General features: G+C 40.0%; 1 protein-coding gene across 1 annotated transcript in view; it reads right to left on the bottom strand.

Annotated features, from left to right (window-relative positions):
* cttnbp2 (cortactin binding protein 2) overlaps nt 1-14,008 on the bottom strand; it is a 110,516-nt gene that overhangs the window by 6,549 nt on the left and 89,959 nt on the right. The window contains exons 12-19 of the mRNA XM_053318892.1: nt 9,358-9,437; nt 5,720-5,806; nt 4,510-4,609; nt 4,127-4,297; nt 2,988-3,160; nt 1,251-1,429; nt 725-984; nt 390-584 (exon numbers count right to left, since the gene is read on the bottom strand). Coding sequence (XP_053174867.1) covers nt 390-584; nt 725-984; nt 1,251-1,429; nt 2,988-3,160; nt 4,127-4,297; nt 4,510-4,609; nt 5,720-5,806; nt 9,358-9,437 — 1,245 coding nt within the window. The remainder of the gene's footprint in view (nt 1-389; nt 585-724; nt 985-1,250; nt 1,430-2,987; nt 3,161-4,126; nt 4,298-4,509; nt 4,610-5,719; nt 5,807-9,357; nt 9,438-14,008) is intronic.

Here is a 14,008-nt window from a genome sequence, read left to right as displayed (position 1 = left end):
GAGGCGGGAACTCTACAGGAACGATCTCTCACTCTTGTCCTCTCAGCTGTTGTGTCTCTATTGCAGAGGAAGACCTTGACAGGACCCAACCGGACTCTAGAGGCAACAGTTTTGACTGAGACATCACCATGGCGACACAAGTATACCCAGTAAGCACTGAGTCAACCTCAAGCCCCACTCAGGAATTTTTCAGGGCTGCACAGAGTACATACTCCAAGGCAGGGACTCGTTTTGCCCCCGTAAAAGTTTGAGGAGATTGTCCTTTCGGGTGATTCTTACTATGGAGACACTTCAACAGTCACGGCCCTGTAAAATTACCCTTTCCTGTACCACCTGAGCACATCATTAGTTTCGTTGCAAACCCCCTTGAGTTGGAGCAGACGTCTTACCATCTCTAAACGAACCACCACAGCTCCAGTTGGAGGCGGGGCTTCCTTTCTTCCGAGGGCTGGTGTTGGATCGTCTCAACTTGCCGCTGTCCCGACTTTTTCTTCCTCCTCCTCCGCTGCCGCTTCCTTTAAAGGAGCCGATGGCCGACAGAGGGAAGGTCCCGCCTCGAAACTCCAGCAGGTACCTGTCGATCTCTAAAGAGGAGGATGGATGGAGGAAGAAAACGACATATTAATATCTTTTCTTTCTTGTCTGAATTTTTCCATTCTTTCTTATAATTTCTTATGATTTTTTTAACACTTGAATAAATCCTCTTCATCATCTGTGAACTCACCGTGTCGAGGCAGAGGGCAGCCGAGGAGAACAGCCTTGTTGACCAGGATGCTGAGGGCAGCTTTCACCACAGCCTGCTGGCCGGCACTCAGCCCGCAGTTGCTAGGAGACGGTCGCTGGGACGACAACTGCGATGAGGAGGAAGAAGAGGAGGAAGACGTGGTGGTGGTGGAGGAGGGTGAGCGCTTGGCTGTTACCCGGGAGATGATGGCTTCTTCCACACGGGGGACAACCACGGCGTTCCACAGTCGAGCCAGCCACCTGAACACACACACACACACACACACACACACACACACACACACAGACAGAGAGAAAACATTCAGTCACTTTATTTGTTTTAGTTATCGCCATTTGTGTGTATTTCTGCTGCACTAACACACATTTTAACACACACACACATACACACAAAACATTCAGTCACTTTATTTGCTTTAGTTATCCCCGTTTGTGTGCATTTCTGCTGCACCAACACACAGTTTCATAAACACACACACACACACACACACATACACACACACACACACCTGACGATGGCCTGCGTGTTGTTGGGGACCACGGGGCAGGACAGGAAGAGCTGCGGCCCGAGCAAAGCCTCGTGGGTCCCCAGACGAGACAGACAGGCGTTGAGCTGCTGCCACACCTGGCTCACCCACAACACCGAGCGCTCCATGACGCCGTCAGGTGACCAAACGCCGGTCCCCATCTGGAGGACGAGAGATGCAGGAAGGAAGAAGTTAATATTTCACTTTTTTGGCTTTATCCTGCTGATAAATGTACGGACACGGTGAGGAAACTGAAAAGGTGGAGCATCGTGGATGTGATGTTTTCAACTTTGTTTTAACAATATTTTTTACAAAAACACAAATTACATACACAATACATCATTCAAAATAGAAAACAGGAAGGAACTGGGCTAGTAGATTGAATTTGGGGAAGTCCATCCTGTCCATAGCTGTCCTCAATTAGAGGAAGTGTCCACTTTTAACCCTTTATAGGACACTCATTAAAAAACTTGGAAATTCGCCATTTAAACCCTAGAGAGTAATTGGGGAGATATATCATGACTTTTCTCAAAATATTTACTTTATATGTTGCAAATCGAGCTAAATAAAGTTACCATATATGGTTCCTGGCCTGTCTAGGGTAAAACATTTACCAAAAAGTCTATATATAAAAACTCCACATGGTTCTACAACCTCACAGAGAAGCATTGGGAGGATATTTTGGATGTTTTATGAAAGTCATCAAATATATTCACTTGCTCAATAAAGGGTTAAAAGTGCCATTATAGAAAAATATGAAGTTCTCAATCCTTCTGTTTCATCTCTCAGAGAAAATTCTTCCTAATTATAGATTCATTTTACTATTTCTAAGACCATCAGACACTCATTGCTCAGCCATTTCCTGGTTATTGCTTTCTTGCTACTTTCTAATAATGTTTTTAATAGATATCTGTCTTGTTTACTCAGTCCAACTGGTACGTTTCCTAAAAGAATAACAGCTGTAAATTGGCGTTTAAACTGGTAATCTGATTGCTGTTATTGCATCTAACCAGTAAGAAGTACACAGCGTACATAATAACATAATAACTTAGAATAAAACTGTTTTTTTTGTTGTTGTTTTTTAAAATCCTCACATCAGTCCTAGACTCTAGTCAGCAAATTGATGTATGACTTATTTAGTATTTGATTACATTTACCATTTTAAGTTATTTGCCTTTAACTTTGCCACAGATAAAAATTGAGAAGACTTGATCCAGTAAAATAATGATAAAAACTATCCATCCTCAAAACAGTCCTCTTAAAATGTATAAATTAACATATTAAAGATGTTTTTGTTTGAGCTTCTCTGTGCAGAATGATTTATGTATGTATGAGTTTATTTTCACTTTCATCTGCTGGAGGAGGAAAGTTTCTCTGTGCTAACTTTAAATCGGAGTCTGTGTGTACATATGAGGACGATTTGCGACGTAACGAATTTGGAGCCCATTATGAACCAGTATGAAACTTACACCAACGGGATATGAAGCCACTGAGTATTAAACATTTGAAATAAAAATGATTTGCTTTAAATACCTGGAATAGATATTTTTAACAGTGTAATTGAACTTTTTGGAGTGTAAAAAAACACATTAAACACAAATTAATATTAAAAATCTGAGTACTGTTTTATGTCTGAAGCCCAGGTGTGGTTTTGCAGATGAATGAAAACACTGAACACGGGGTCTCTTTTTGGCAGCAGCCTCTGAACCTCTGACCGACCTTGTGAAGCAGCTTCCTGCGGAGGTGCCTTCCCAGCAGGCCGTGCAGCGGCTCCTGGTCCCAGCGAAGAGTCACCCAGCGGAAATGCTGCTGGAGGCGGAGCTCCGTGCCCTGGAGGCGGGGCTTTGACAACGTGGCAATCAGGAAGCTGCCCTCGCGGAAATGGTGGGGACCTGAGGGAATGAATGAAGAGCAAAGAAGGAAGGAAAGAGTTGATTCAGTTGGTGTTGTTTTACTAGTCAGCCATTTATTTATTTGGAGGGTTTTAAAAGATGATGCTCTTTATTAAGTGAAGTTTTTACTCAATGTCAAAGTAGAGGATGCAATCAAGCCAAATCTTATATATTTATGTCACTTATAGGACAAAGTGATTCTGATTTTGCCACAACATTAAAAGGGCTTTATTTAAAATGACACTATGAAGCATCAATATCAAACTGATCCTCCCTCAACATGACAAACAATCTCTGAGAGGATCAGGGTTACATAATACTGAATAATGTCTTCTAAAGAATGCAGTGATATGATGTAAAGGATAATAAAAAGGAAAGCAGATATCATTAAATTTAGATTAAAACTTTGTGGGTAAGTTAAAGCTGCAATAAGACACTTTAACAGCTTAATGTTAAACATGAAATAAGTATTTTTCCATCCTTCTTTTACTCTCTAGACTCAAACTCTGTATCATACAATTTAAAGCTACTATGTGTGGGATTTTATAAATGTCATCTGGTGCTCTCTTGTGGTAGACATTGTAAATGAATGGAAGAGAAAAATAGCTCCACAGCATCCATCATCTCAGATTTTCAACAAATAAAATGTATCAATATAATTTAATATAATTTTAATAAACTGCACTTTTTAATGTACACTGCTATGCAATATTAGCATTTAAGGTATACTATTACTTTCATTTCAAATGTGCTATATATGTATTTATTTTTTTCACTTTTAAAATTGTGCAATTCAATATTAAACTCCGGTATATTATCATATCTTGTACATAATGTTACTATTTTTTATTCCCACTTCCCTAATTCCCCCATCATGGGACTAATAAGGGATTATCTTATCTTTAAATAGTTTATTTAATCCTGGTTCCAGTCTTTTAAGTCTCCTGGGTCTGGCTGCAGTCTTACCGGTGTTGAGGACCAGTGGAGTCGCAGAGCCTCTGTTGTCCAAGCTGTGGCAGAGGTCCCCCAACAGGCCTGACAGAGACGCAGCTTTCTCCAGTCCGTCCAGCAGCACCACCACACAGCGGCCAGTGTGACCAGCTGTGTGACCCGACCTCGCCGCCGGCACCAAGAAACCTGAGACGGGAAGAAGAACAAGAAGGAGAGAGAAAGGGTGAGCTGACAGGAAGGTTTGAAATTGCTTTGCAGAAAAAGCAGTTACATCAGACACATCACACATTGCTGCTGTGTGAAAGAGAGCGGCAATGATTCATATATCTACTGAAAACTGTTTTGATTATTGAATAATTATCACTTTATACAGTATATGTGTACGTGTGTGTCCTTACCACAGGTGATGAAAGTCTCCAGCAGCTGCTCTTTGGTCAGGCTCTCCTCCACCTCCACCCGCACCACATCACAGCCGAGCCCCCCCGCCTCCTGTTTGGACTGGAGGGGAGAGAGAGAGAGAGAGAGAGAGAGAGAGAGAGAGAGAGAGAGAGAGAGAGAGAGAGAGAGAGAGAGAGTGAGAGTGAGAGAGAGAGAGAGAGAGAGAGAGAGAGAGAGAGAGAGAGAGAGAGAGAGAGAGAGAGAGAGAGAGAGAGAGAGAGATTGGGGAAGGTGCAGGGAATGAGTAAAAGGGAGCACGTTGTCATGGAAACAAAGACGAATCCACTACTACTACTACAAATGAAGCAGGAGGAGAATTTGAATGAGAGCGAAGGAAGGGCTTTTCCTTCCCTGTCAGAGTAGAGTCGAACTGCTGCTGGACACATTTTTCTTTTCATATGTCCATCATTCCTTTTTTTTGGTTTTTAAAATTTTCTAGCTTACATATAAAAAGGTGGAAAAGATAGAGGTGTACTAAGGTGGAACTGAGGAAAAAGGCATGGACTTAAATGACAAATAATGATATATCTGTCTGAGTTCGGACTATTTAATTACAGTAATCATAATTATTAATTATCATATCAAAAGAGGGACAGAAGCTACATTTTTTAATAGATTGATATGAATAAAACTGTCTTAATTATAACCCTACAATACAAAAGGGTCTAATTGTTTTACATTGATCTTGAAAATCTCTTAATTTTCCTCAAACTGTCACATCAGCTCACGTGCCATTGAACAAACTCTATCACGTGCACTCCCATATTTCACAGGTGTGCTGGCAAAAATCACCAAAATGGAAATTGCATCAGCGTCCTGTTGTACACGCTTTCCTTCTTCCTCTTCCCCCCCAAAAAATCCCTGACCTGCAGCCGACCCGTTGACCTGATTTATCGTGTTGTGGTGAGACATCAGAGCCAGAGCTGCTGTTTTTGTTTTGCATGTGATTTCTGTCTCATTGCAGCAGATTTAACTTCTCTTTCAAACATCTAGTGCAGGTTTCTAGAAGTTTATAAACTCAGGGGGGAATGGTCTTCTCTCATTCTGGTCCAGTCATGGTTGAATTGCTTTTGAAACCCCTGATGGATGACCCTGAACGAATGCACCGCTCTCTCTCTTTCTCTCTGCTGTAATTGGTCTTTTCACCCGTTAGAGGACTGGCAGACGTACCTTGATGCAGCGAGCGATCAGATTGGCGATGTACTCCTGACAGCTGCCCTCCAGCCCGTGAAAGATGAGGTTCCCGTATTGTTCCACCTGCAAAGAGACAGAAACATGAAAAAAAAACATGCATGAACTGTCAGAAAGAAATGTATTAGATTAAATTACCAAAACTCTGCTGGTTGGATATGATTTCTACACTCGTCTTCTATTATCTATGCTCAGGGTGAGTCTGACTTTGATCTGCGGACATTTGCAGCTGAAACACAACGTGATCTGCAAGTCAAAGGATTTATTCACTCTACAATATTATCTCATAACACCATCTTTAAAAAAAGTGGCTGCACGCCAAGCATGTTTTTTTTTTCTCCATTACTTTAAAGGACAGTCAATGACAGTTAGAGCTTTGATTTGCATTGTGTTTCAACCACAAAACTCCACATGAACAATTTAACCTCTTCAGTACCGGCTGCTGTAATGAGCTAATGTAGGAAAATGTGGTTTTACTACTGCTGCAGTATTTAGAACTGCCTCTAGGTGGCAGAGGAGTATATTTGTATTGTTGTATTGTTGCAAGAGGTTTTTTTTATCCATCATGATCCACACTACATATTATTTATTTTAAATTATTCTGAGCAGTGCAGGCTTTCCACATACAGTAATTTAGTGTACTATTGTCCTGGTTTGGGTGGCATAAGATTTAAAAAATAACAATACCCAGCACCAATTCAGACCCCTGAAGTGATACTGATACCAATCAAGAACTTCAGTCAATACCTTTTTTCCCTACTTCACTAGATACCAGTGTAATGGGAATTCTTATTATTCATCTTCTCTGATACAAATGGGCGGCTGTGGCTCAGGAGGTAGAGGGGTCGTCCTCCAATTGGAAAATTGGCGGTTCGATTCCCAGCTCCTCCAATCCACATGTCGATGTGTCCTTGGGCAAGACACTTAACCCCAAAATTGGTGTATGAATGAGAATGAATAATTAACTTCCTCCTGATGAGCAGGTTGGCACCCTGCATGGTAGCTCCTCCTGCCATCAGTGTGTGTGAATGGGTGAATGAGATGTAATGTAAAGCGCTTTGAGTAAAGACTAGAAAGGCGCTATATAAGTACAGTCCATTAAAATGCTGCTGACCTCCTCCCAATGCTAATGATTTTTACACAAATACATTTTAAAAGTGTTCAAATTATTGGTATATATATAATAGACGTATTAAGTAACTGCTGTGGTAGAGGGTCGAATGCTTGCTGTGATTGGCTACAACCAAAATCAAAGAAATAGTCTTTTTTTTTCTAGATCAAGGTACAAAAAGGATTGAATGCAGCTTTTGTTCAACTGGAGAGGTTTTGATACTTCTTGGTTATTGCGATCAATACCTTAAAAAGGTGCAGAGTACCGATACTCAGCTCCAGTCCTCCTAGTTTGTTTGTCTGCAGCAGGAAGGTTCAAGGCTGGATTCAAACAGACTCTCCAGCATGATTCAAATATTAATTTATCAGCTTGAGTGGAGACCAGACAGTGTAAATATCTTGATAATAATACTGTTTTCATGTTGTCATATTATTTGGTAAATGGCTCCACACTGCATTTTATTTTGTTGTTTTTCCTCTATGGTGTAAATGGAGCAATAAAAGGTTGTCTAATATTCCAATAACAGGTTTATTTATGTGTTTTTATAGAGCTAATTTTCTTTTTTAATATCTTTTTTTAATGGTAGGGTTATGCTGTTTGGGAGTTGTTGTGTATAAGCTTGTAAACTACTATAAATACCTCAAAGGCAAATGTTAAACAAGCAGCTGTGACTTTGAATGAAAAGTGAATAAATAAATAAATAAATAAATGAGTATAAATAAATTAGGAGAGAAAGAAAGAAACTTAGCCTTAATTAACTATGATAAGTACTGTAGTACCCATATATGATTTACCTCACAATTATCACACTACGGTCACTGAAATGATCAGATTATTAATCAATTAGTTTTTATATTCTTATAAATAAAATAGTTCAGGTACCAGTTTTAGATCAGTCTAAACCAGAGGTGTCAAACTCATTTTCATTCAAGGGCCACATACAGACCAATTTCATCTCATGTGGGCCGGACCATTAAAAAGATGGAGGGAAAGAAGGAAGAAAGGAAAGAAATAAGAAGGGAAGGAAGGAAAGACAGATGGAAGGAAGGAAGAAAGGGAGGAAGGACAGATGGAAGAAAAGAAGGAAGGAAGAAAGGGAGGAAGGACAGATGGAAGGAAGAAAGGAAGGGAGGAACAAAGAAAGGATAAAAGGAAAGTAGGAAGGACAGATGGAAGGAAGGACAGAATGAAGAAAGGAAGGAAGAAAGGGAGGAAGGAAGGACAGAAGGAAGAAAGGGAGGAAGGTCAGATGGAAGGAAGAAAGGTAGGAAGGAACAAAGAAAGGATAAAAGGAATGTAGGAAGGACAGATGGAAGGAAGGACAGAAGGAAGAAAGAGAGGAAGGACTGATGGAAGGAAGGACAGAAGGAAGAAAGGGAGGAAGGACAGATGGAAGGAACGACAGAAAGGAGAAACGAAGGACGGAACAAAGAAAGGCAGATAGGAAGGTAGGAAGGACAGATGGAAGGAAGGAAAAGAACACAGGAAGGAAAGTGAGCCCGATTGCACCCCTCGGCGGGCAGGTTCTGGCCCACGGGCCGCATGTTTGACACCCCTGGTCTAAACATTATCAAGACATACAGAAAGTCTGATGCATTTCTCATAATCATAAGTCACATGTTACAGATTAAAGCATTAATTAATCAACACATTAAAACCCTGATGCAACATTTGTGTGTATGTCTCTTTAAGACCGGGTGCGACATTTACACACTTCTCCCTGTTAAGAGCCGGATGCGATGTGAGCACGTTTTCAGATGATGTCATCGTTTCAGAGACATGTGACCGATGAAATGCACCGTGATTTGCTGAAACACACGTGGGGAAGGTGCAGTGGATTATGGTATTACATTTTTTTTAGCATCAGGTTTTAGGAGCTTGATTTCAAACAATGCCTCAAATCTTGAAATGAGGGAGGGGGCATTCGGTCATGATTGGTTAGGTAGAAAAGAATAAATCAAGCCATTAATAGAATAAGAGTCGCAGCCCAAACTTACTTAACTCTCAACTTGTGTGTTGCATCTGTGATCAAAGCTGTGAAACATGTTTCTCTGTCAGACTTCTGTGTCACTGCAGATTAAAACATCAGCTCACTTCTGAAAATGTGCCACATAAAACATTCAGAGCTGCAGATGCTGAATGAAATCTCAGCTCTCAGGTTCTTCTGCCTCTTAGTGTGAAGCTGTCATTGATGGTTTTTCATCCGTCTGAGCTGCCTTGTATTTTAAAATGTTAATTCTCAGTGTTAGCATGGATTTCCTTCAGGTGTTAGTTCTTCTACACGGCCAGCAGGGGGCACTGTGGCTGTTAGAAAACACTGAGCACCCTCTCTCTTTTTTTCTTTCATCTGTCCGTCACTTCACGCCTCTCTCTCTTCGCCCCTTCTCTCGCTGCAGTCTTCTAGCTTCCTCCTTTATTATTCAGCATTTAACTCATCTAATCCTTCGATCCCTCACAGTCTTTGGTGTGTGTGTGTGTGTGTGTGTGTGTGTGTGTGTTTGTGTACCAGGCGGACGTAGTTGTGCAGCAGCGGCAGCGGGAAGAGAGAATCCAGAGCCAGTTCATCGAGACACGACTCAGCCAGACCTGTCAAAAAAAAAAGACAAAACAAACACACACACATAAATCCATAAATCTGCTCTGGTTACATGCTCAGTGTCAGCAACTGTCAGTTACATCACACAAGGTGACTGTCCTGACACTTTAACACCACAGGTTTGATACCCGTAACATCCAAAAGCTGTGTGTGTGTGTGTGTGTGTGTGTGTGTGTGTGTGTGTGTGTGTGTGTGTAAGGTCTAGTTCAGGAGGGTCAAACTCATTTTCATTCAAGGGCCACATACAGCCCTATTTGATCTGATAACCATTAAAAAGATGGATGGAAGAAAAAAAAGGAAGGATTGATAGAAGGAAGGAATAAAAAAGAAGAACAGGAAGGAAAAATGGAAGAAAAAGAGGAAAGAAGGAAGGAGGGAAGAAAGGAAGGACGGCCAGAACAGAGGAAGGAAGAAAGGGAGGAAGCACAGAAGGAAGAAAGGGAAGAAGGACAGATGGAAGGAAGGAGGGAAGAAAAGAGAGAAGGATGGACGGAAGGAAAGAGGGAGGGAAGAAAGGGAGGAAGGACAGATAGAAGGACAGAAGGAAGGAAGGACAGAAGCGAGAAAGGGAGGAAGGAAAGATGGAAGGAAGGAGACAAGAAAAGATGGAAGGGAGGAGGGAAGAAAAGAGAGAAGGATGAGAGAAAGGAAAGAGGGAGGGAAGAAAGGGAGGAAGGACAGATAGAAGGACAGAAGGAAGGAAGGACAGAAGCGAGAAAGGGAGGAAGGAAAGATGGAAGGAAGGAGGTAAGAAAAGATGGACGGAAGGAAGGAAGGAAGGAAGGAAGGACAGATGGAATGAAAGAATGAAAGAAGGAAGGAAGGAAGGAAGGAAGGAAGGAAGGAAAGATGGAAGGAAGGAGGGAAGAAAAGAGAGAGAAGGAAGAAAAGAGTGAGGGAAGAAACGGAGGAAGGACAGAAGGAAGGAAAGACAGAGGGGAGGAAGGAAGGAAGCGAAGACAGGAAGGAAAGTGGGCCAGATTGGACCCCTCGGTCGGCCCGTTCTGGCTGACGGGCCTCATGTTTGACCCCCCTGGTCTAGTTAATCAGAGCAGAGAGTGGTCAGTGTGTTATTTACTGGTTTAAAGCTTTAGATCAGAGTGGAGGAGGAGTTACTGATGTGGAGCTTTTCTTCTTCTTCTCCTCCAGGAAACAGACACTGACTCATCCTTCCCTCCAACATTCAGATCATGTAAACTACATTTAACTTAACATTTATAATGAGAGCTTCTGGCATCATGTTCCCATAGAAACACATAAGAACAATTACAAGACTATAATTACATTGATTTAAAAATAAATCTTGTTATTGATTTTATTTACTCTTACACATTTTTATCATCTTTTTATTATCTGATGTTTGTTGCTTTATTTATTTATGCTTTATTATGCTTATATTGAGCTGCTGGTATCCTGAATGTCCCATTGGGATCAATAAAGTGACTATCTATCTATCTATCTATCTATCTATCTATCTATCTATCTATCTATCTATCTATCTATCTATCTATCTATCTATCTATCTATCTATCTATCTATCTATCTATCTATCTATCTATCTATCTATCTATCTATCTATCTATCTATCTATCTATCTATCTATCTATCTATCTATCTATCTATCTATCTATCTATCTATCTATCTATCTATCTATCTATCTATCTATCCATCCATCCATCCATCCATCCATCCATCCATCCATCCATCCATCCATCCATCCATCCATCCATCCATCCATCCATCCATCCATCCATCCATCCATCCATCCATCCATCCATCCATCCATCCATCTATCTATCTATCTATCTACAGTATCTATCTATCTATCTACAGTATCTGTCTATCTATCATGCAGATCCATCTATCTATCTATCTATCTATCTATCTATCTATCTATCTATCTATCTATCATGCAGATCCATCCATCCATCTATCTATCTATCTATCTATCTATCTATCTATCTATCTATCTATCTATCTATCTATCTATCTATCTATCTATCTATCTATCTACAGTATCTGTCTATCTGTCATGCAGATCCATCTATCCATCTATCTATCCATCCATCTATCTATTATGCAGCAGCAGCAGTTCAAAATAACCAGTGCTAAATAATATTAAGGGGGAATCAAGTGCCTGATAAAAATCATAATAAATAATTAATTAAGGAAGTAGATGATGTATATTATGCATTTATAAGAGTCTTATAGCTTGTGAGAAGAATCAATCTACTGCTGCCTCAACACTTCAAATAGTCTGTGTGTTAACATCTGGCAATATTAAGACTTCAGTAGCTTCCAGAAATGTCATATATCATTTAGAGGAATCATTTTATACTATAGTCTTATTCCAGTTTGTCCTTTAATAACTTTTTTTTTTGTATTCTCTCTATTTCCAGATAGCGAGAAATGTTTCCAACTGATTTCTGCGATGAGTTAAACGTCTTGAGAAGAGAAAAGGATTTTAACAGAGAGGATAATTGGCAACACACAGCGGTTGTGTTGTGATGCACATCAAAAAAAAAAAAAAAAAAAACACGCCCACACTCATTGTTTCCTAAGCGAGCCCAAAGAACAGCGAGCATCTTCACGCAGCTCCACTGTCTGCTCCACTACTCTTCAGATCAAGTGACACATTTAGGTACAAAGAGAAAAAAAAGAAAAAAGACTGTAGCTGTGAAAGAAGCAGCTGTGAAAACGTACAGTACAGGATGCAACCTCCCTCCCTCCCTCCCTCCTTCCTTTACTTTCTTCTTTCCTTCATTCCTTCCCTCCTTCCTCCCTCCCTCATTTCCTTCCTTCTTCCTTCCTCCCTCCCTCCTTTCCTTCCTTTTCCCCTCCCTCCTTTCCTTCCTCTCTCCCTCCTTTCCTTCCTCCCTCCCTCCCTTCCTTCCTTCCTTCCCTCCTTCCTCCCTCCCTCCCTTCTTCCTTCCTCCCTCCCTCTCTCATTTCCTTCCTTCTTCCTTACTCCCTCCTTTCCTCCCTTCCTTGACTTGAGGACAACAGGAGGGTTAAATATCAAGTAGATATTTATATATTATATTATGTATATTTTCAGTTCCTTAAATGTGATGATTTCATGTTTTTTAAAAGCTTTCTTCAGTATTTTCTAACATTTTTACAGACAAAATGATAAACTGATTACTTAAGAAGATATTCTGCTGATTAATCAACCTAGTTGCAGCTCTAAAACAGATACATGAGTTTATTAGTTGTGCAGAGTTTATGAGCATTTCCTTGAAAGAACTGCTCCTTTTAAACCCAATTAAATCTCCATACTGTACATTAATCATTTATTATTATAGAAACCTCCTGCTCCATATGTCTCAAAGTTCAGCTGACCTGTTTGTTAATGATTCTCTTTAAGTCTCTCTACGTTTCACTGGCTGGTAATTAATTGGAGTAAATTAACTGTATCAAATAAACACTGTCTGGTTTTTCCTCTGTAATTAGTGCTAATTTACACCAACCTTTCTAGGAACCTGCATATTTTACACTGAGTTATATCAGATCCATTCCAGGAAATCATCGGAAAATAAAGTGTAGCTCATATTTAATTGCGACTTTACTACAGTATGTATAATCAGTATGTATTATTATTTATAGGTTTTAGATGGAACTGCATATTAGCTTTAGCACCTTAGCATTGATGCTTTTAAAGTCACTGGGAAATGATGCTATTACTTTCTTGATTTGATGCATTTCCTGTTGATATAGGATGTTGGGGCACGACATCATTTTAAGTGATGATCAAGGACTTCATGAAGGTTTTTATGGGTTGAAATTTTAATTTAAATTTAAACTCCCACTATTGCATGAAAACATCCCCTTCTAAGATATTCTGTTTTACAGGAAGTAGAAGTCATGTGACGTCAATTTCATGGTGACTTTAAACTGATGATGTCGATTAATGTGCAGCATCAGCAGTGAAACAAATATAGTAGCATCTGTAATTATTAGTATAAGTCCACTTAAATACACTGTAGGTGATAAAATATTTAATATTTATCATTCTTTTGTGGTTACACCATTTGACATTTTCAGAAGCATTCAGTCTCACTTTTGGTTAAAAAATGGTACAAATGTCATTTCAAATGATATAAAACCAACAAAAATACAAAATGTACATTTTAACAAACCTGATGCTGCTTTTAAAACAATTTTTAAAGATATTTTTGAATTGATCATCTTACCAACCCTAATTTATCACTGACCCATATATAAAACAAGAAGAAGAAGAAAAGGAGGCAAACTTTAAGGCTGCGATATGTTTGATATTTATGAGTAGAAGTAATAACCATCAACTATTATTTACACACCGTCTCTTAATTAAATTCCTTCTGAGGCAACGAACGTTTGATAGATTTATTTCAGCTCGGAAACGGACTGAACAAGCAGAGGGTAAAAACTGACATGCTGGACGTTTCCACAGCGACGGCAGGCAGCTGGATGGACGGGCTGGTCGATACGGACCACTGAGTCAGGGCATCTCACACACACACACACACACACACACACACACACACAGGCTCAGACACACACACACACACAGGCTCAGAC

Source organism: Scomber japonicus, chromosome 5, assembly GCF_027409825.1.
Source record: "Scomber japonicus isolate fScoJap1 chromosome 5, fScoJap1.pri, whole genome shotgun sequence".
Lineage (NCBI taxonomy): Eukaryota > Metazoa > Chordata > Actinopteri > Scombriformes > Scombridae > Scomber > Scomber japonicus.
This window is presented reverse-complemented; position numbering and strand designations above follow the sequence as displayed.